The sequence below is a fragment of the Fonsecaea monophora genome, assembly GCF_001642475.1.
Source record: "Fonsecaea monophora strain CBS 269.37 chromosome Unknown Scaff8, whole genome shotgun sequence".
NCBI classification, from domain to species: domain Eukaryota; kingdom Fungi; phylum Ascomycota; class Eurotiomycetes; order Chaetothyriales; family Herpotrichiellaceae; genus Fonsecaea; species Fonsecaea monophora.
In genome coordinates this window covers 349,394-363,474 of record NW_019173939.1, presented here as the reverse complement: position 1 = coordinate 363,474, position 14,081 = coordinate 349,394, and the positions used below count along the sequence as shown (strand labels likewise).

Genomic DNA, 14,081 nt, shown 5'->3' with positions numbered 1-14,081 from the left:
GCTGTTCCGCTCGCTTCTGCATCTCGGTGTTTCCAACTCTCATAGATCTCTGCAGCCTCAATCAGCGTGAGTGACTATATTCATGTATATTATACTGACCCGCAACACAATATGGGCACAACGTATGGGCCTTTTTGGGTCTCCCGCAGCCGGGGCATTGATTGACTGCTTTTACATCCTTCAAAGCTTTTCCCGCGAGTTGTCGATGCCTCTTTTTCATATGTGACGTCTTTTTCTTTGGCACTGCCCTCAAGATCCCCTCCCAGATGTCTGAGAGGAAGCCAGGGATGCGTGTTGCGATTGAGGGTATTGCGACGGATGCGGAGAGGATGTTAGAGAATGGCCATGATTGTATCGACACGGAAAGTACAGCTGGACTTCTCCGCAGGGCGACTTGTGACAATTGAGAGCCGCTCAATGCAGCAGCCAGTGCCATGTTTGCAGCGTTGCTACTCCTTCCAATGAGCTATGTGGAACAATGTTCTTAAGAATCTTTCTGCAACGAGCTTCGTATCCAGCGCGCTAGCTTTTCACAGTTAGAAAATGGCTAGTCAGGGACACCCAATAAAGCAGCGCACGGATCGTACGCCACTGTTTAGCTTTCTTAAAGTGAACGCCCCTTGTCCCTTGGCACGAGACAAAAAGGGGGTCCTTCTTTCAATGCTGGCAAGATCGTCTGGGGAAATTGTTTCGTCGCAGGCAGTCGCAACTCCTTCTTTTCTCGTGCACAAGCCATATCCTGCGATTCTATTGTCTTCAACTGTGTGTTAACACAAACTTGTCTCGTTCATCGCATTGATATCCTTGATCTCTACATCATCGAACAGACACGATGACCATGGCTATGAACCAACCGAACGCGGTGTTCCCACGTTCACATGTGGGCTTCGACTCTATCACCCAACAAATTGAGAAGAAGTTGTTGAAGAGAGGTTTCCAATTCAACGTCATCTGTGTTGGTATGGCTCTGAAAACATTCTCTGAGGCTCAAACACTCACTCTATTCAGGCCAGACTGGACTCGGAAAATCGACCCTTATCAACACGATCTTCGCGAGCCACCTCATAGATTCTAAAGGCCGACTTCGACCCGATGAACCAACACGCTCCACTACTGAAATCCAGACCGTGTCGCACAGTCAGTTAATCGTCCCTTAGGTGTGTGGAAACGTGTCACTGACCACTTCTGTAGTCATTGAAGAGAATGGTGTGAGACTACGGCTGAACATTGTCGACACCCCTGGCTATGGTGATCTGGTTAACAACGATCGCTGGTAGGTGTTGCGAAATTGTCATGTTTGGCGATGGCTTTGAACCGTGGGACTGACTGTTGTATAGCTGGGATCCTATTGTGAAATACATCAAAGACCAACACTCTGCGTACCTGCGAAAAGAACTCACCGCCCAGCGAGAACGCTACATTCAAGACACCCGCATCCACTGTTGCCTCTTCTTCATCCAACCCTCCGGCCATGCTCTGAAGCCGATTGACATTGTGGTTCTAAAGAAACTCTCCGATGTCGTCAATGTGGTTCCTGTCATTGCGAAAGCCGATTCCCTCACACTTGAAGAGCGCAGGGCGTTCAAGGAGCGGATCAAGGAGGAGTTTGCTTTCCATAACCTCAAGATGTATCCGTATGACAATGAAGAGCTGGACGATGAGGAAAGAGCAACCAATGCCACCATTAAGGACATTATCCCCTTTGCAGTTGTCGGCAGTGAGAAGTCAATCATTGTTAATGGCAAGCAAGTTCGCGGTCGACAAAACAAATGGGGCATCATCAACGTCGAGGATGAGAACCACTGCGAATTCGTGTACCTTCGGAACTTCCTTACCCGAACTCACCTCCAAGACCTCATCGAGACCACCAGCCAGATCCACTACGAGACCTTTAGAGCCAAACAATTGTTGGCACTGAAGGAGAGCAGTGCTGCAAGTGGCATGGCTGGCAGCAGACCAATCAGCCCTGCTGCTGACCGTGAATTGAGCAGGGGTTCGCAGCGCGTGACCATGAACGGATATTAGGAGATTTGCACATATGAAGCAGTCAAGCAAGGGGATGGGGATGGGGATGGATTTGACAAAAGCAATGGTTGAGCTTGAGCGATTGCCATATCCTTTTCTTGTCGCCTGAAACTTTATTCTAATGTAGCGTCTATGCAGAGAGCGGGCCTTTCGTCTTTGAGCTGGGGTATAAAGTAATTCTCATGATTGTTCATCGCCGTAATTTCTGGACCGTAACTCCGCGCACCGATATTCTATTTTCGCACCATTGCTGCTTGGTGAATCAACCCGAGGCTTCTGTACCAAGTTCTTTCATCACCCATTCGTCAAGTTCCTGGAACGTGGCATCCAGATCGTCGTTGATGATGACCTTGTCGTTTTTGCCCTCGGTCTTACAATACTCGATCTCATGTCTGGCCTGAGCTAGACGCTTTTGGATTGCATCGTCGGTCGTATCGCCACGGCCTCGAAGTCTCTGCTCCAGAACCTCAATACTGGGCGGTTGAATGAAGCATATCCTTGGGTTCAACTTGCTCTTCTTCAACTGCTTGACGCCTTCCATCTCGATGTCAAAGATACATATTCTCTTGCCGGGAGCTGTGCTGCCATCAATGCTCTTGCCTTTCCCTTCGGCGACGTCTTGAACAGCCTTCTTCGAGGAGCCGTAGTAGTTCCCACCAAATTTCGCATGTTCCTCAAATGCATTGTCTGCAATCATTGACTCGAACTTTTCGGGGGTTATGAAGTGGTAGTGGACGCCATCTTCCTCGCCTGGTCGGGGCTTTCGAGTGGTATGTGAAACACTGAAGCCGAAGAGGTCGGGATGTTTCGCAAACAGTCGCTTTAGCAGAGTACTTTTGCCAGTGCCCGAGGGCCCAGAGATTACAATGGGCCGGGGCTCGCCTGAGGGCGCAGAGGTAGACATTGCCACACCACGATGTGTATATTGGAAGAAGGATCTCGATATGTGCTCTGAGTGGATCTGGGGCCTCGGCAGTACAGAAATCACCCTCCTCAACATAAAGAGGTGTTTGAAATGGGGAGGTTGTGACCGCAGTGGTACATAATAACGAATAGGTACATGTCCAATGCGGTGAGAAAAAGAGCCAATGACCACAATCAAACGACGGTCTTGGCAGGGGTTTTTCGAATCAGGGAAATCCTCGCGATCTCTCCAACTTGTCTCATTCTGCCTTGCAAAAGACACTTAATTCATGCCCCCCATCATCCACGGTACACGGTACTGTACAGCCCATCATCACGATGGAAACACCAGAGACCCTTGGTCCGCCGGAAGATACTCCTACCGAATCGCACCAGTCGCAGGAAGGTAATACAGACAACACCTGCGAAGATGCTTCACATGGTGTAGTCGGCATGGTGCCGGGCAGCAATGGCAAAATGCGCCCCAGGCGCCCACGCGTAAGTGGTCCAGGCTGAGATGTCGTTACCATCGACGTGACCCCCGGTATCGGGCTCGGCCAAATCAGTCCGGTCTAATAGGATCGGTAGGGTCGTCATGCAAAAGATCCATTGGCAAAGTCGATAATGATCAGTTGTCAAAGACTGGAAGATCTCGAGGCCGCGCTCAAGCAGCAATTGGCAGATCCGGCCATTGACCGCGAGCACACTACGCTGGAGTTTGACTTTCCAGTCACTGCCGCATTCATGGTAGCTGCGAGGGAGGCAACCAACAAAGGAGATCTGAACGATAAGAAGACGCCATACATCTACAGTCCTTTCAATAAGACCGCAATAACTGTCGTTGATGCGCTGCACACGATCAAAGACCCTAAGGAACGTGCAATCATGCAGAAAGGGATCAGCAAGACCCTCGTTGAAGCATGTCAAAACGTAGATGGATATCGTTACAGTTTCCACAATCATTGGATCAGTCGAGAGGATCAAGCGAGCAGATTTTCATACTGTAGGTTGCCTTAGAAAGCAGCTCTTGCTACAAAATTCTCCTTTGCGGCACATGATTTCCATCACTAACCAGACGCCAGATTGCAACGACTCGGTTCTCAACAAAGGTCGCGCTGCTAATGAAGGCGTTTCCAAGATGAAAGCCGGTGTCAAGGTTCGCAAACCGGTGTACGACTGTCATGGCTTGATCTCTGTCAAATTCTCCGTGACAAAGGACAGTCTGGAACTTCATTACAAGCACATTCCCCTCCACAAGACCTTCGAAGAACGAGCCCCAAATCCGCGGAATGGATCGAAACGCAAACGTCTCCTGGAAATATTTCATCCTGAAAAGCTCGTGAGACCAAAAAGGAGAAAGTCAAGTGCGCCGAAACCGAAGAAACCTGCTGCCGAGCCGGTCGCGCATGTGGACGAAGAGTCGACTACGCTACCCCGGGAGAACAGTCTGGCACCCTTGTTTGATTTCCTTGGCAGGGTTGACGAAGACAGAGCTGGGCCAAATACCTCAGAAGCACCGACCGTGAAAGTCGACTCCGCCAATACTCCGACCTCCGGTGACGGAAATAACCGCAAGAAGAAAGTGATCCCCGGTACATTTACTTGGACTCTTGCGGACTCACAGAAAGAAAAGCGACGCTCCAGAAAGAAGGCCCCAGTTGCGAGCGAGGCCCCTGTAGCGCCACCTCCCCTTGCCGCTACGGCAGCTTCGCCACCTACGATGCCACCTGCGATGCCACAGAGCAGCAGCCAAACAGTGACGCCAGTATCTTCGACCGAATTAGAGCTACGTGCTAGACTAGAGCAAGCTGAGCAAAAAATTCGCGATCTCGAACAACGACAGGAAAGAGGGCTGGCAGAGCCGGGTCGACTGACTCCTCTACAATATCAAGGACAACAGGGGCCTTTGCCTCCCGCTCCAGCCGCACTTTATCCTCCTCGACCACCTCCTCCTCCACCGCCTCCGCCTCATGCATACTTCCCTCCCCCGCAGTTCCAACACCCTTCCCACTCTGTGCAGTGGAACTACGGTCCTCCTCCATACCCTTATCCTTATCCTCCACCAGGGCAACCCGGTCTCTCGTACCCTAATCATGCCCCAGGAAGTGCTCCGGCTGCAACGCACCCTCATGCGTACCACTATCCTCCGCCGCAATCTCTGCCTCCACCTTCACAGCAACGGCCTCGATCAAATCCGCCTCCGGCGTACGGCTTCGTTCCCAATCCTTTAGACCCACTGGACTCTCTTACTACGAGGATAAGGTCACACCTTGGTCCTCCTCAGTCTCCCGCAACACCTGGTTCAAGCTCTGGATCTCGCGTCGAACCCCGCGTTGGGATGCAATCCGCGCCTCAAACTCCTCTGTCTTCAGTAGCGGAACGCCAGTCTGGTACGAGTTCTTGCGAACCCCCCGCGACAGTGCCGGGACTTTCTGGTGAAACCGCTGCGGAGCCAACCCATCCGACGTCTGAAGGAGAAACAATGCAGGAGCCAAACTCGACCTCAACGACCACGGCGGAGCAGCGAGCCGCGGAGCCAGATCCAGGTCCCACTGAAAGCTCGGATAAGAAATAAGTCACACTCAACCACCACGATATCAATTTCGTTGACATGACCAGAAGTGAAATCACGGCCTCAACACCTCTGCCAGACGCCCATGGTTTGATAGATGACGCATGACTCTCCTGGCCGAGGCAATCATAGAAGGGTGGAAAGATCTAAGTCGATGCAATGATCAGCAACATGGTGTCCGTCCCCATCTCCCCCATCCTCTCCAAAAAGGGTGAAACCCCTTCTACACATTTTCACACACAGACACACACACACACACACCGAGGCCACGGAATTGAAGATTACCCGTAGCGGCGGCGACCTACATTCATACTCTTTGTTCCAGTGCAAGGAATCTGGAGGGGCACAGTGTACTACACTGTAGGTATTAATACGGATGTACTTGTAGTAATCATTAATTGTAGTACCATTACCATCCTTCATCCTTCATTCTTCATTTGGCTCTTGAGCCCTTTAAAGCTTCAACGCGGTGTCGTTGTTCACTCAATCCATTCATTCTCCTTGTATCCAGGTCCCATGGCTCATGGACCAAACCAAGGAACAGGTCATGTTCATGTGTCTGTCTGTGTACTCTACTAGGTAGATATCTCTTAGAGCCTGTCGCTCTCTACCTAGTGTCGAGGCTGGGGTTTCTTCTCCTTTTTCTGCTTGCTCCTTGCTCCCCTTGTCCTCATGCCTGTGCTTATACTTGTAGAAGCACCAAGCCCTCACACAACAAACGGAAGAAGTTGATTCACTTCAATTCTTCTCCACCAGCGTCAGTCATAAGAAAGAAAGAAAGAAAGAGAAAAAAAAAAAACAAGACAGACAAGGACAGAGAACCAAGCTATGTAGCTAGAACCAGAGCCAGACAGAGCCAGCGAGAGCTCGCTTGACTAGTCTGCTGATAGATCGCTTGAAAGTAATATGTATCATTCATCATGGATCATGGATCATTCATCAAGTGTCATGGATTAAAAAAACCAGCTGGCCGGCCGGCCGGCTAGGGCTTCCTGGCCCACGACGACGCTCGACTCCCATACATGCATGCAGGCACGCACGCATACATACATACATACATACATAACGCATAACGCATAATACGTAGATACATACATGGCCACCAGAGAACCAAAGAACCTCCTGAGAAACACCGCGCTGTTTGCAAACAGAAACAGAAATAAAACCTAGGTGTCATGGGGTTTTCAGGGCGAGTGGGAAGGGGAAGGGGGAAGGGAAGGGGAAGGGATCTTTGGAGCTTCGGTGTGAGATGTGGGTATGGGTATGGGAAAGGGGATGGTGGTGGGGGGATACAAGTGAATAGCAAAAGGTGAATGAGTAAACACCATGAATAGTAAGTAGACAATATGTCCGTCGGTGATAGCCGTCGTGGTGGTGGTGGTGGTGATGATGATGATGGTGATGGTGATGATAACGACGGTGGGACAAGGGGGTGGTGGTAATAATACAGGACAAAACACACGAGAAACAAGAAACAAGCAACCAGGGTATAATCCGTCCTCCCCTTCTATAACCAGTTGGCCATCAGCTCTTCTTTTTTTTTCTCTCTCTCCAAGATCCAGCTTGGAGTGTATCTCTTTGTAAAGCTCTTTGCGAGCCAGGTATAGAATCGGCAAGCAGATTAAAAGGAAATAGAGGGTCTGCTAGCAATACAGTGGTGTGGAAAGGGAAGACGGAGAAATAAATGTCATCAAGCTGAGTGGCCGGGGCCACATCCGTCGAGAGGCGGCTGGAGATGACAATGGTAGGGACGGACTCGTGAACAATGTCATCTGTACGGCATTGTCTTTTGCTGGCGATAGTCGAGGAGCGCAGGGACATAGCCTCACCCACTGTGGGTGCCACAAGCAATCACCTCCTCAAGAAGTCTATCGACGACACCAGGCACATCGAAAGTGGTCGCCCTGTAGGTTTCGTACTCGAGTGCTTCGCGGATTTCTGCCACGTCTTTTCCATCCCAGGACAGCGGATAGTACCCGTCAACGTTGAGCCTCTCCCATTTGTCCTTGGTGGCATCCTGCATGAGCAGGCTGCGGATGATGTTGGAGACGCGGATGTCGCTCTTCTGGATGTCGTCGTATTCGAAGTGGCTCTTGTAGTGGGTGGCAAATTCATGCACGCCAACCTCCAAATTGAGGCACAAGCCACAGGCCCAGTGTTTCTTGACTCTCAGGCGGTTGACGTGTGTACAATCCTTAGTCACTTGGCAATCGCTGTGGGCCTTACTGTGGTGTCTTTTGCAGGAGGCGAGGCGATGTGACCAGAATGCGCAGTTGAGATGGTTGCAGCTGAACTTGGAGTCCCTGTCGTGGTCTCCGATCAAGTGTTTTGCAAATTCTTTGGGGCTGGAGAAATCCTTCTGACAATCTTGTACTGGACATGGAAATCTAGACTTTTTCACCCCGTTCTGGTCCCGTGTTGGGTTTTGTTCGGCGATAAAGGGGGCTCGAATCGCAGTTTCTGTGAATACAAAGCCTTGTTCACCTCCAATCTGTGGGATAGATCCATTTGCAGCCGGGGCCTGGAAAGCCAACTCGACTTTAGCTGGCATGGCTGCGGAAAAGCCATACTGCCGCTGCGAGTAAGCGGCGCCCACATCATTGACGCATGGTGGATCCAGTGGATAACTCTGTTGTTCCTCGCCACTTGTCAAGTAGTCCATGGTTGAGTCCTGAGTGCACTTGGTAGATACACAAGACATCTCATCTCCCCAGGCCCACTGCGCAGCCATGGGTGACATATCACTCGCATACCCAAGTCTGGAGGGAGGAAGATCTTGGACAGGTGTGCTGAGGATGCCAGAAGACCTGAGGCCGGATCGATCGGAAATCAGGCTGGGGACTCGGGAGTGAGGGTAGACAGAGGAGCCTTGTGACAGTCGCCCTCTGATCTGCTGAGGTAGTTGTCGGGGCTGCGTAAGCCCAGCATGTTCACACGTGGCACAAAGCTCGTCGTCTTCTGCGTCGGCTAGTATGTTCAGGGCATTTCGATATTTGATTTGCCGCAGTTTGAAAATTGTGCGCAGGTCCAGGCCTGCATCGAGCAGCAACTGAACATTTTTGACAATATCTGGCCCTTGTGTGAGCTCTTCATCACCATTGAATGTGTGCAGACTGAAATTGGTGAGTTGGGACGGAAACGAGGCGCCACCAAAGGCGCCCGGGGGACAGGATTGGTATTGCATGTAGGAACGATTGTTCGAGATATGATCCATTGCAGCCGTTGACCGTGATTACAATGAACGTATCTCTTTTGCAGGCTGGGTGGGAATGACTGGATAGGGCTGCGCCGGCGCAGAACTGGTCGAAATGAAGGCGAGGGTCGACAGGTCGAGTATCAGATATCCAACGCGCTGAAAAGAGTGGAAGCAACCCACAAAGCACCGTCTTAGCAATAAGAAAAAGAGAGAATGTTTCCAGGCCTACCAGGCAGAGGATAAGGGAGGAGGATTTGAACGTGAGAAGAGAAAAAGAGATACGGGGTCAATTACAGGAATTCATGGGGGGTGGTGAGCGCAGATAGTTTTGCGAGTTGAGCCTCACTCCGCTTTCAACGAGCAGCTGCCCACCATCACATGTGCGACACGTATTAGACCCATCGTGGTGGTGCATTCAAGGAGGGAAAAAGAAAGGTTTGAGAAAAGTCTATGCTGGTCATTCGTCCAGCATTTGCCCGATTTCACAGCACTCTCGTATTGAGGGGGGTGCTTTTGAGCACTCTCTGCCGTGGGACCCCTGCCACAGCAAGGAGGATCAATGGGGTATCCAAGGCGCCACTGGCACCTTTCCACTTCGAGCCAAATGCTCGCAACGGCAGGACAGAAGGCGGCTTTCCCTACACACTCAGGAACAGGGCTTTGACTGGTGGACGGTGAAAAGGGGTGGGTTGTCCTGGGCTGAATGCAACGCCTTGAATGAAGGATACCGGATCTGGAGCCAGGGAGGAGCAAGAGTCAATGGGCGCGCTGTTGTCGGTAAAGATGTCCTTGACGACAGCTGCAGAAGCCACCGATCCTGCGCACCATCCTTTTCTTCAGGCGTTGACGAGCTGTTGCAGCCCCGTATTTCGACAAGCGCACATGACGTCCCACAAAGACAAGGGAGGGTTCTGTACCCAGCAGAGCTCGTATTTCTTTCTCCGAGAAAGGTGTCATTGGGAGAGTTCAGCAAGCGCCCGTGGGTTACACAGCAGGGAACTCCATTTTCAGTCCACCAATCCATTGTTGAGGAAACCATTTTCGCTCGTGATTTGTCCTCCAAGCTCTTGACGACTGCGGCAATTTACCGTGCCTCCTGTCATGGTGTCGCCTCCAGAAGCCATGTTTTCAAGTTCCGGACATCCAGAATGGAGGATAAGTAAGGCTGAAACCGGGCGAATTCGAAGGATTCAGATGTCGCTTCCCTCCCTAGGCTGCCGAGCCGATAACTGCACAACATTCATGAGCTAGTGTCCATGGTGGGCTCCATCTCACCTGTAACGTAAAAGTGCTTCTCAGCCTTCTCCAAGCCCCTTTGGGAAGGGGGTGTGGATTCCAGGCGCGAGCTGAATGAGCGGAACATGAGCAGAATTGTGTGGGTAAAAAATGGGATGCAGCCAGTAGGGGACGAGGACGTTGAGGACACGTCAGGGGAAAAGAGGGTGGGAGCAAGACGGATACGAGTGTCCACCACTACCTCGAAGACTGCAGGTGGTAAAGGGGTTGGTAGAATAGAAGGGCTGCCGTGTGAGTTCTGCGTGGAAGGTGGGATCTCCAGATGAAGTAAGTGCCTGGGGTGCATATTGGGGGTTCTCAGGAACAGCCCATTGAACTGCCGGAAAGTCTCCGGGGAGTTTCCGGAGGGGCTCCAGGTGCCCGGCATCCAGGCACACGCAACCTTGAATTCTACGTACCTACCTACCTAGGTATGTACCTAAGAAGGAGGCCTGGAGCACCTTGGCTTCTAGGCCTTTGGGGCCCGAAGTGGCCACCGGCAATGCCCTAGTGGCCCCTTACTTTGTCGGGGCTGTCATCAATGGACAAGTCTCCAGTACTCGGTAAGGATATGTATTCCCGTAAGTCACTCCACCAAGCAAGCCAAAGAGGAGCCACTGATTAAGAAACGGACCGTTTCGCTTGACCAAAACGCTACTCAAACTTTATGACAACGCATACAAGAAGAGCCTCAATCCTCGCTTATGTGTCGAAAAGGAATGAGGCGGTGAGCACTTTGTGGCACGTAAAGGATTTCAAAAGCCAAAAAAAAAGAAAAAGAAAAGATCCTATTAACATGCTAGAAAATCGCATACCTGGAGAAAGCGTCCACATTCCCAATACCGTTGACAAAATATAGTATAATAATACAGGTAGAGGTACAAGGTCCACACAACTCATTCCATTCCACAATAACAATAATGGGACAACCCGTAGGCTTATGAATACATGACTGGGTATCGTTAAGTATTCTGGGGCTTGTCCATCTCGGAGGTTTCTGTGAATCGTAAGAGCGTTGATGTTGTACTGGCTCGTTGATTGGAAAACGTGAAGTGAATTGAGGAACCAAAAAAGTCCAAGGGAATTTGCTAAATGATCCATCACCTCACAGGCGAGGATCCAGAGCATTTGACAATAGGGGAAATGGGTCGATAGGAACCCAGAAAGCGTTGACGTGAGGAGGATTGAGGGTGTCGCAATCCTCAGGAGACCATCGGTCAGTAGGGTTCATCGAATCCGGGATTGGCATTGAAGAAAACTGTATCATTGTTCGCGGGACTGGGACCAGGGTACGACAAGGCATAATATGAGTTGTCGAGATTCGGCATACCAGACACGTCCCTTTTGCGTTTGCGGGATATCAAGCTAACCACTTCGTCCAGGAGTTGATCTGCAACATTAGGCTGGGAAAGATCGAGGTCTCGATACTTCCCATACTCGAGCGCCTCTCGAATGTTCCCGCAGGTGGAGGACGTCAGCGAACGGTGATATTTACCATCCTGGATGGACATCCCCTTGCAGCGTTCTTCCCATTCATCCTGGGTTGCTTCTTGGGAGAGCAGGCTCAGAATCATGGTGGAATATTTGATATCGCTAGATCGTGTCGATCCGTCCTTGAAATGACGCAGGTGGTGTTCAACATGGGAGGTCACATCGATCGACAGGTGCACACAGATCGAACAGCCCCAGTACATTTTCTTTCGCTTGTGGGTGGTCTTGACACACGCGTCGCCCTTCTTGCATGAGTTGTGTTCCCTGCTGTGGTGTCGTGCCCAGGACGCATGCCGGTGATTCTCGAAGGTACAATCTTGGTGTTGACAGAAGTAGGTGTCGTCCTGTTCGTGGTCCCCTTTCAAGTGGTTCCTCAGCTCGACTGGGCGCACAAACTCCTTTGAACAACCTGGCTCCGAACAGGGATACTTGTCCTGGTCCTTTTTAGCGGTGCTTTCGTGGCCTAGCAGATGAGTCGAACCAGCGATATCCACCAGTGATTCATATCCTAGTACTGGGTTTCCACCTGTGCTGTAGTAGATTGTAGAATTCGGCGCCATGTTATGCATGCCAGCATTGGCAACATCAGACGGTCTCGGAGCATCTGATAGGGGATATTGGAGATACGAAGAGGCTATCATTGTTGGGTTTGGGGCCAGAAGCGAATCCAGCCCTTGAGGCTGCGCAGAGCGGGTGTTCGTCAAGGCGATCGGGGGATTGTTCCTGTGAATGGCCGTATCCCTAGAAGTCATCGCCTTCATCCCTTCCGGAGGAGACATCCAATTCGGATGCAGATTTCGTCCTTGAAACTGGCTTCCGAGTTCTGGCGTGTAAAATTCGGTTGTGGCGGTGCCCGGGTCTGTCGAGGTCGACAATTGAGATTGGCTAGAGCCGAGATTAGGAACACCAAATGGATAACACATTTCCGGCGCCTGAGTTAATCTCGGTGCATTCGACCGCAACTGCTCTGGATAGACGCGATCTAATTCGGTTTGGAGGACGATTTTATTCACCGTGGCTATTTTGGAGAACTGGATGATATTTTCCGGCCTGAGAAGATATAAGATGGTTGAACGGGCCAGTCCATCGAACCGAAAGCGTTGTAATATTTTTCTCACATCACCTCCGGCCAATTGATGATCGTAGTAAGGGCTACCGGATCCCATATGAGAAAGCTCGAACTGACTGGACGACTCCGTCGCAGGTGACATCATGAAAGGCTGAGCCGGTGATTGCCTTTGCCAGCTTAGAGGAAATCCGGGTTTGCTGGGATCCATGTTGCAGTTCGCGGTCCAGACTTAGTAAGACTCAGAAAGGCCACCGGAGGCAAGAGCATCAAATAAGCCAGACAAAAGAATGGTTTGAGACAAATTTGACTTGTCAGATCGTATCACGTATTCTAGGTGAATCGATGAGCGTGAGCCACACAAGGAGCGAGTTGTGGTCGAAGCGCAACAAAGACGACGGGAGTGAAAGAAAGGAGAGGTAGACAAGTGAAAGGTCTTCAAACAGTTGAATCCGGTCTCAGTGTGCATTGTATAGTGCCGTGGACCACCCAAGATGAACCAACGCAGTTAATCAGTCCCTTCCACACAATCCCGATTAAAGGGCCCACTCCTTTGTGCAGCCCTTGAACAATGCTCTTAGCCAGCAGAGCCTGAAGACTGGTGAGGCTGAGCGGTCGGTACTGATCCAAGGCGAACAGTGATGAATAGTTGGTAGCTGACATGCATCAAACTTCAAGTACGAGCAATGAGAGAGGATGATATCCAAAGATGAAACCCCTGATGCATGCAGGCCAACGCTATGAACCCCGTTTCGGAGGTGTTGGAAGGTCTAATAGGACGTGATCTGCTTCGCCTATTCAGGCACCGTATTCGGGCGAATAATGAAGAGCTCCTCGAGCGAATGGCAAACCCGATGGCTCCATAGTCGGTGGGTTAACGAAAGACAGCACCGACGCCATGGAGCACTACGGTTTTCCCATTGAACACCTTTGATAAATGTTGTTGCAAGAAATCGAGTCGCGGGTGTTCTAGGTTCACCGTTGTAGTATCGCATGTCGTTGGGATCTGAAGACGCCACGTTCCCAGCAGAACAATTCCGTGGTCATGAGACAGGGATGGTTGCGTCCTACTGAGGCATAAGATCCACTCGCTCGTTGCCTTGCAGGACATGTCCCCTGACAGTAGTGGAGGCTTCAGATACTCGAGCGTACTGATAGGTGCAAGACCGGCATCTTTTGCTCGTGCATCAACCGCGCATCAGTCGTGTTCAAGGCGTAATGAGCCAAGACCTGTGGGCTCTTGATGCCTTGTAATTACCGAGCGAGCATCTGTTCGATTCGGCATGCCCCAGTTGTGCCCAGACCAACACCCACGTTCCCCATTTTCCGAGCACGTTCAAGGTATCTCAAACCTCACTTTGCTAGTATTTGGAGTCCAGTGTAACACAACCGACAACATTCAATCTGTGAATAATTGCAATCGGCTGACAGCCCATTCACGGACAAAGCTTAGGCTCCTCACAACTGGCCAGCTCAAGAGTGGCATCCCCAGGGGCGTCTGACACTTCTCATGTCATTGGAATAAATTTGGTGCTGGAGGGTGTTGGCTGCAG

The 14,081-nt window shown here is 50.9% G+C and overlaps 5 protein-coding genes across 5 annotated transcripts; 2 read left to right on the top strand and 3 right to left on the bottom strand.

The window, feature by feature from the left end:
- Window positions 1-838: 838 nt before the first annotated feature.
- On the top strand, window positions 839-2,025 carry AYO21_02028 (hypothetical protein; the record flags this gene model as incomplete). Its single annotated transcript, XM_022652009.1, has 4 exons — window positions 839-959; window positions 1,009-1,137; window positions 1,192-1,273; window positions 1,338-2,025. 4 exons carry the CDS (start codon window positions 839-841, stop codon window positions 2,023-2,025), a joined length of 1,020 nt encoding a protein of 339 aa, XP_022515753.1.
- A 262-nt stretch (window positions 2,026-2,287) lies between these two features.
- AYO21_02027 (guanylate kinase) lies at window positions 2,288-2,929 on the bottom strand (the record flags this gene model as incomplete). The annotated part of the gene is made up of 1 exon (XM_022652008.1): window positions 2,288-2,929. One exon carries the CDS (start codon window positions 2,927-2,929, stop codon window positions 2,288-2,290), a length of 642 nt encoding a protein of 213 aa, XP_022515752.1.
- Window positions 2,930-3,267: 338 nt separating this feature from the next.
- On the top strand, window positions 3,268-5,503 carry AYO21_02026 (hypothetical protein; the record flags this gene model as incomplete). The annotated part of the gene is made up of 3 exons (XM_022652007.1): window positions 3,268-3,426; window positions 3,517-3,931; window positions 4,011-5,503. The coding sequence occupies 3 exons, from the start codon at window positions 3,268-3,270 to the stop codon at window positions 5,501-5,503; spliced, it is 2,067 nt and encodes a 688-aa protein (XP_022515751.1).
- A 1,822-nt stretch (window positions 5,504-7,325) lies between these two features.
- On the bottom strand, window positions 7,326-8,714 carry AYO21_02025 (hypothetical protein; the record flags this gene model as incomplete). The annotated part of the gene is made up of 1 exon (XM_022652006.1): window positions 7,326-8,714. One exon carries the CDS (start codon window positions 8,712-8,714, stop codon window positions 7,326-7,328), a length of 1,389 nt encoding a protein of 462 aa, XP_022515750.1.
- Window positions 8,715-11,188: 2,474 nt separating this feature from the next.
- AYO21_02024 (hypothetical protein) lies at window positions 11,189-12,673 on the bottom strand (the record flags this gene model as incomplete). The annotated part of the gene is made up of 1 exon (XM_022652005.1): window positions 11,189-12,673. One exon carries the CDS (start codon window positions 12,671-12,673, stop codon window positions 11,189-11,191), a length of 1,485 nt encoding a protein of 494 aa, XP_022515749.1.
- Window positions 12,674-14,081: the final 1,408 nt, after the last annotated feature.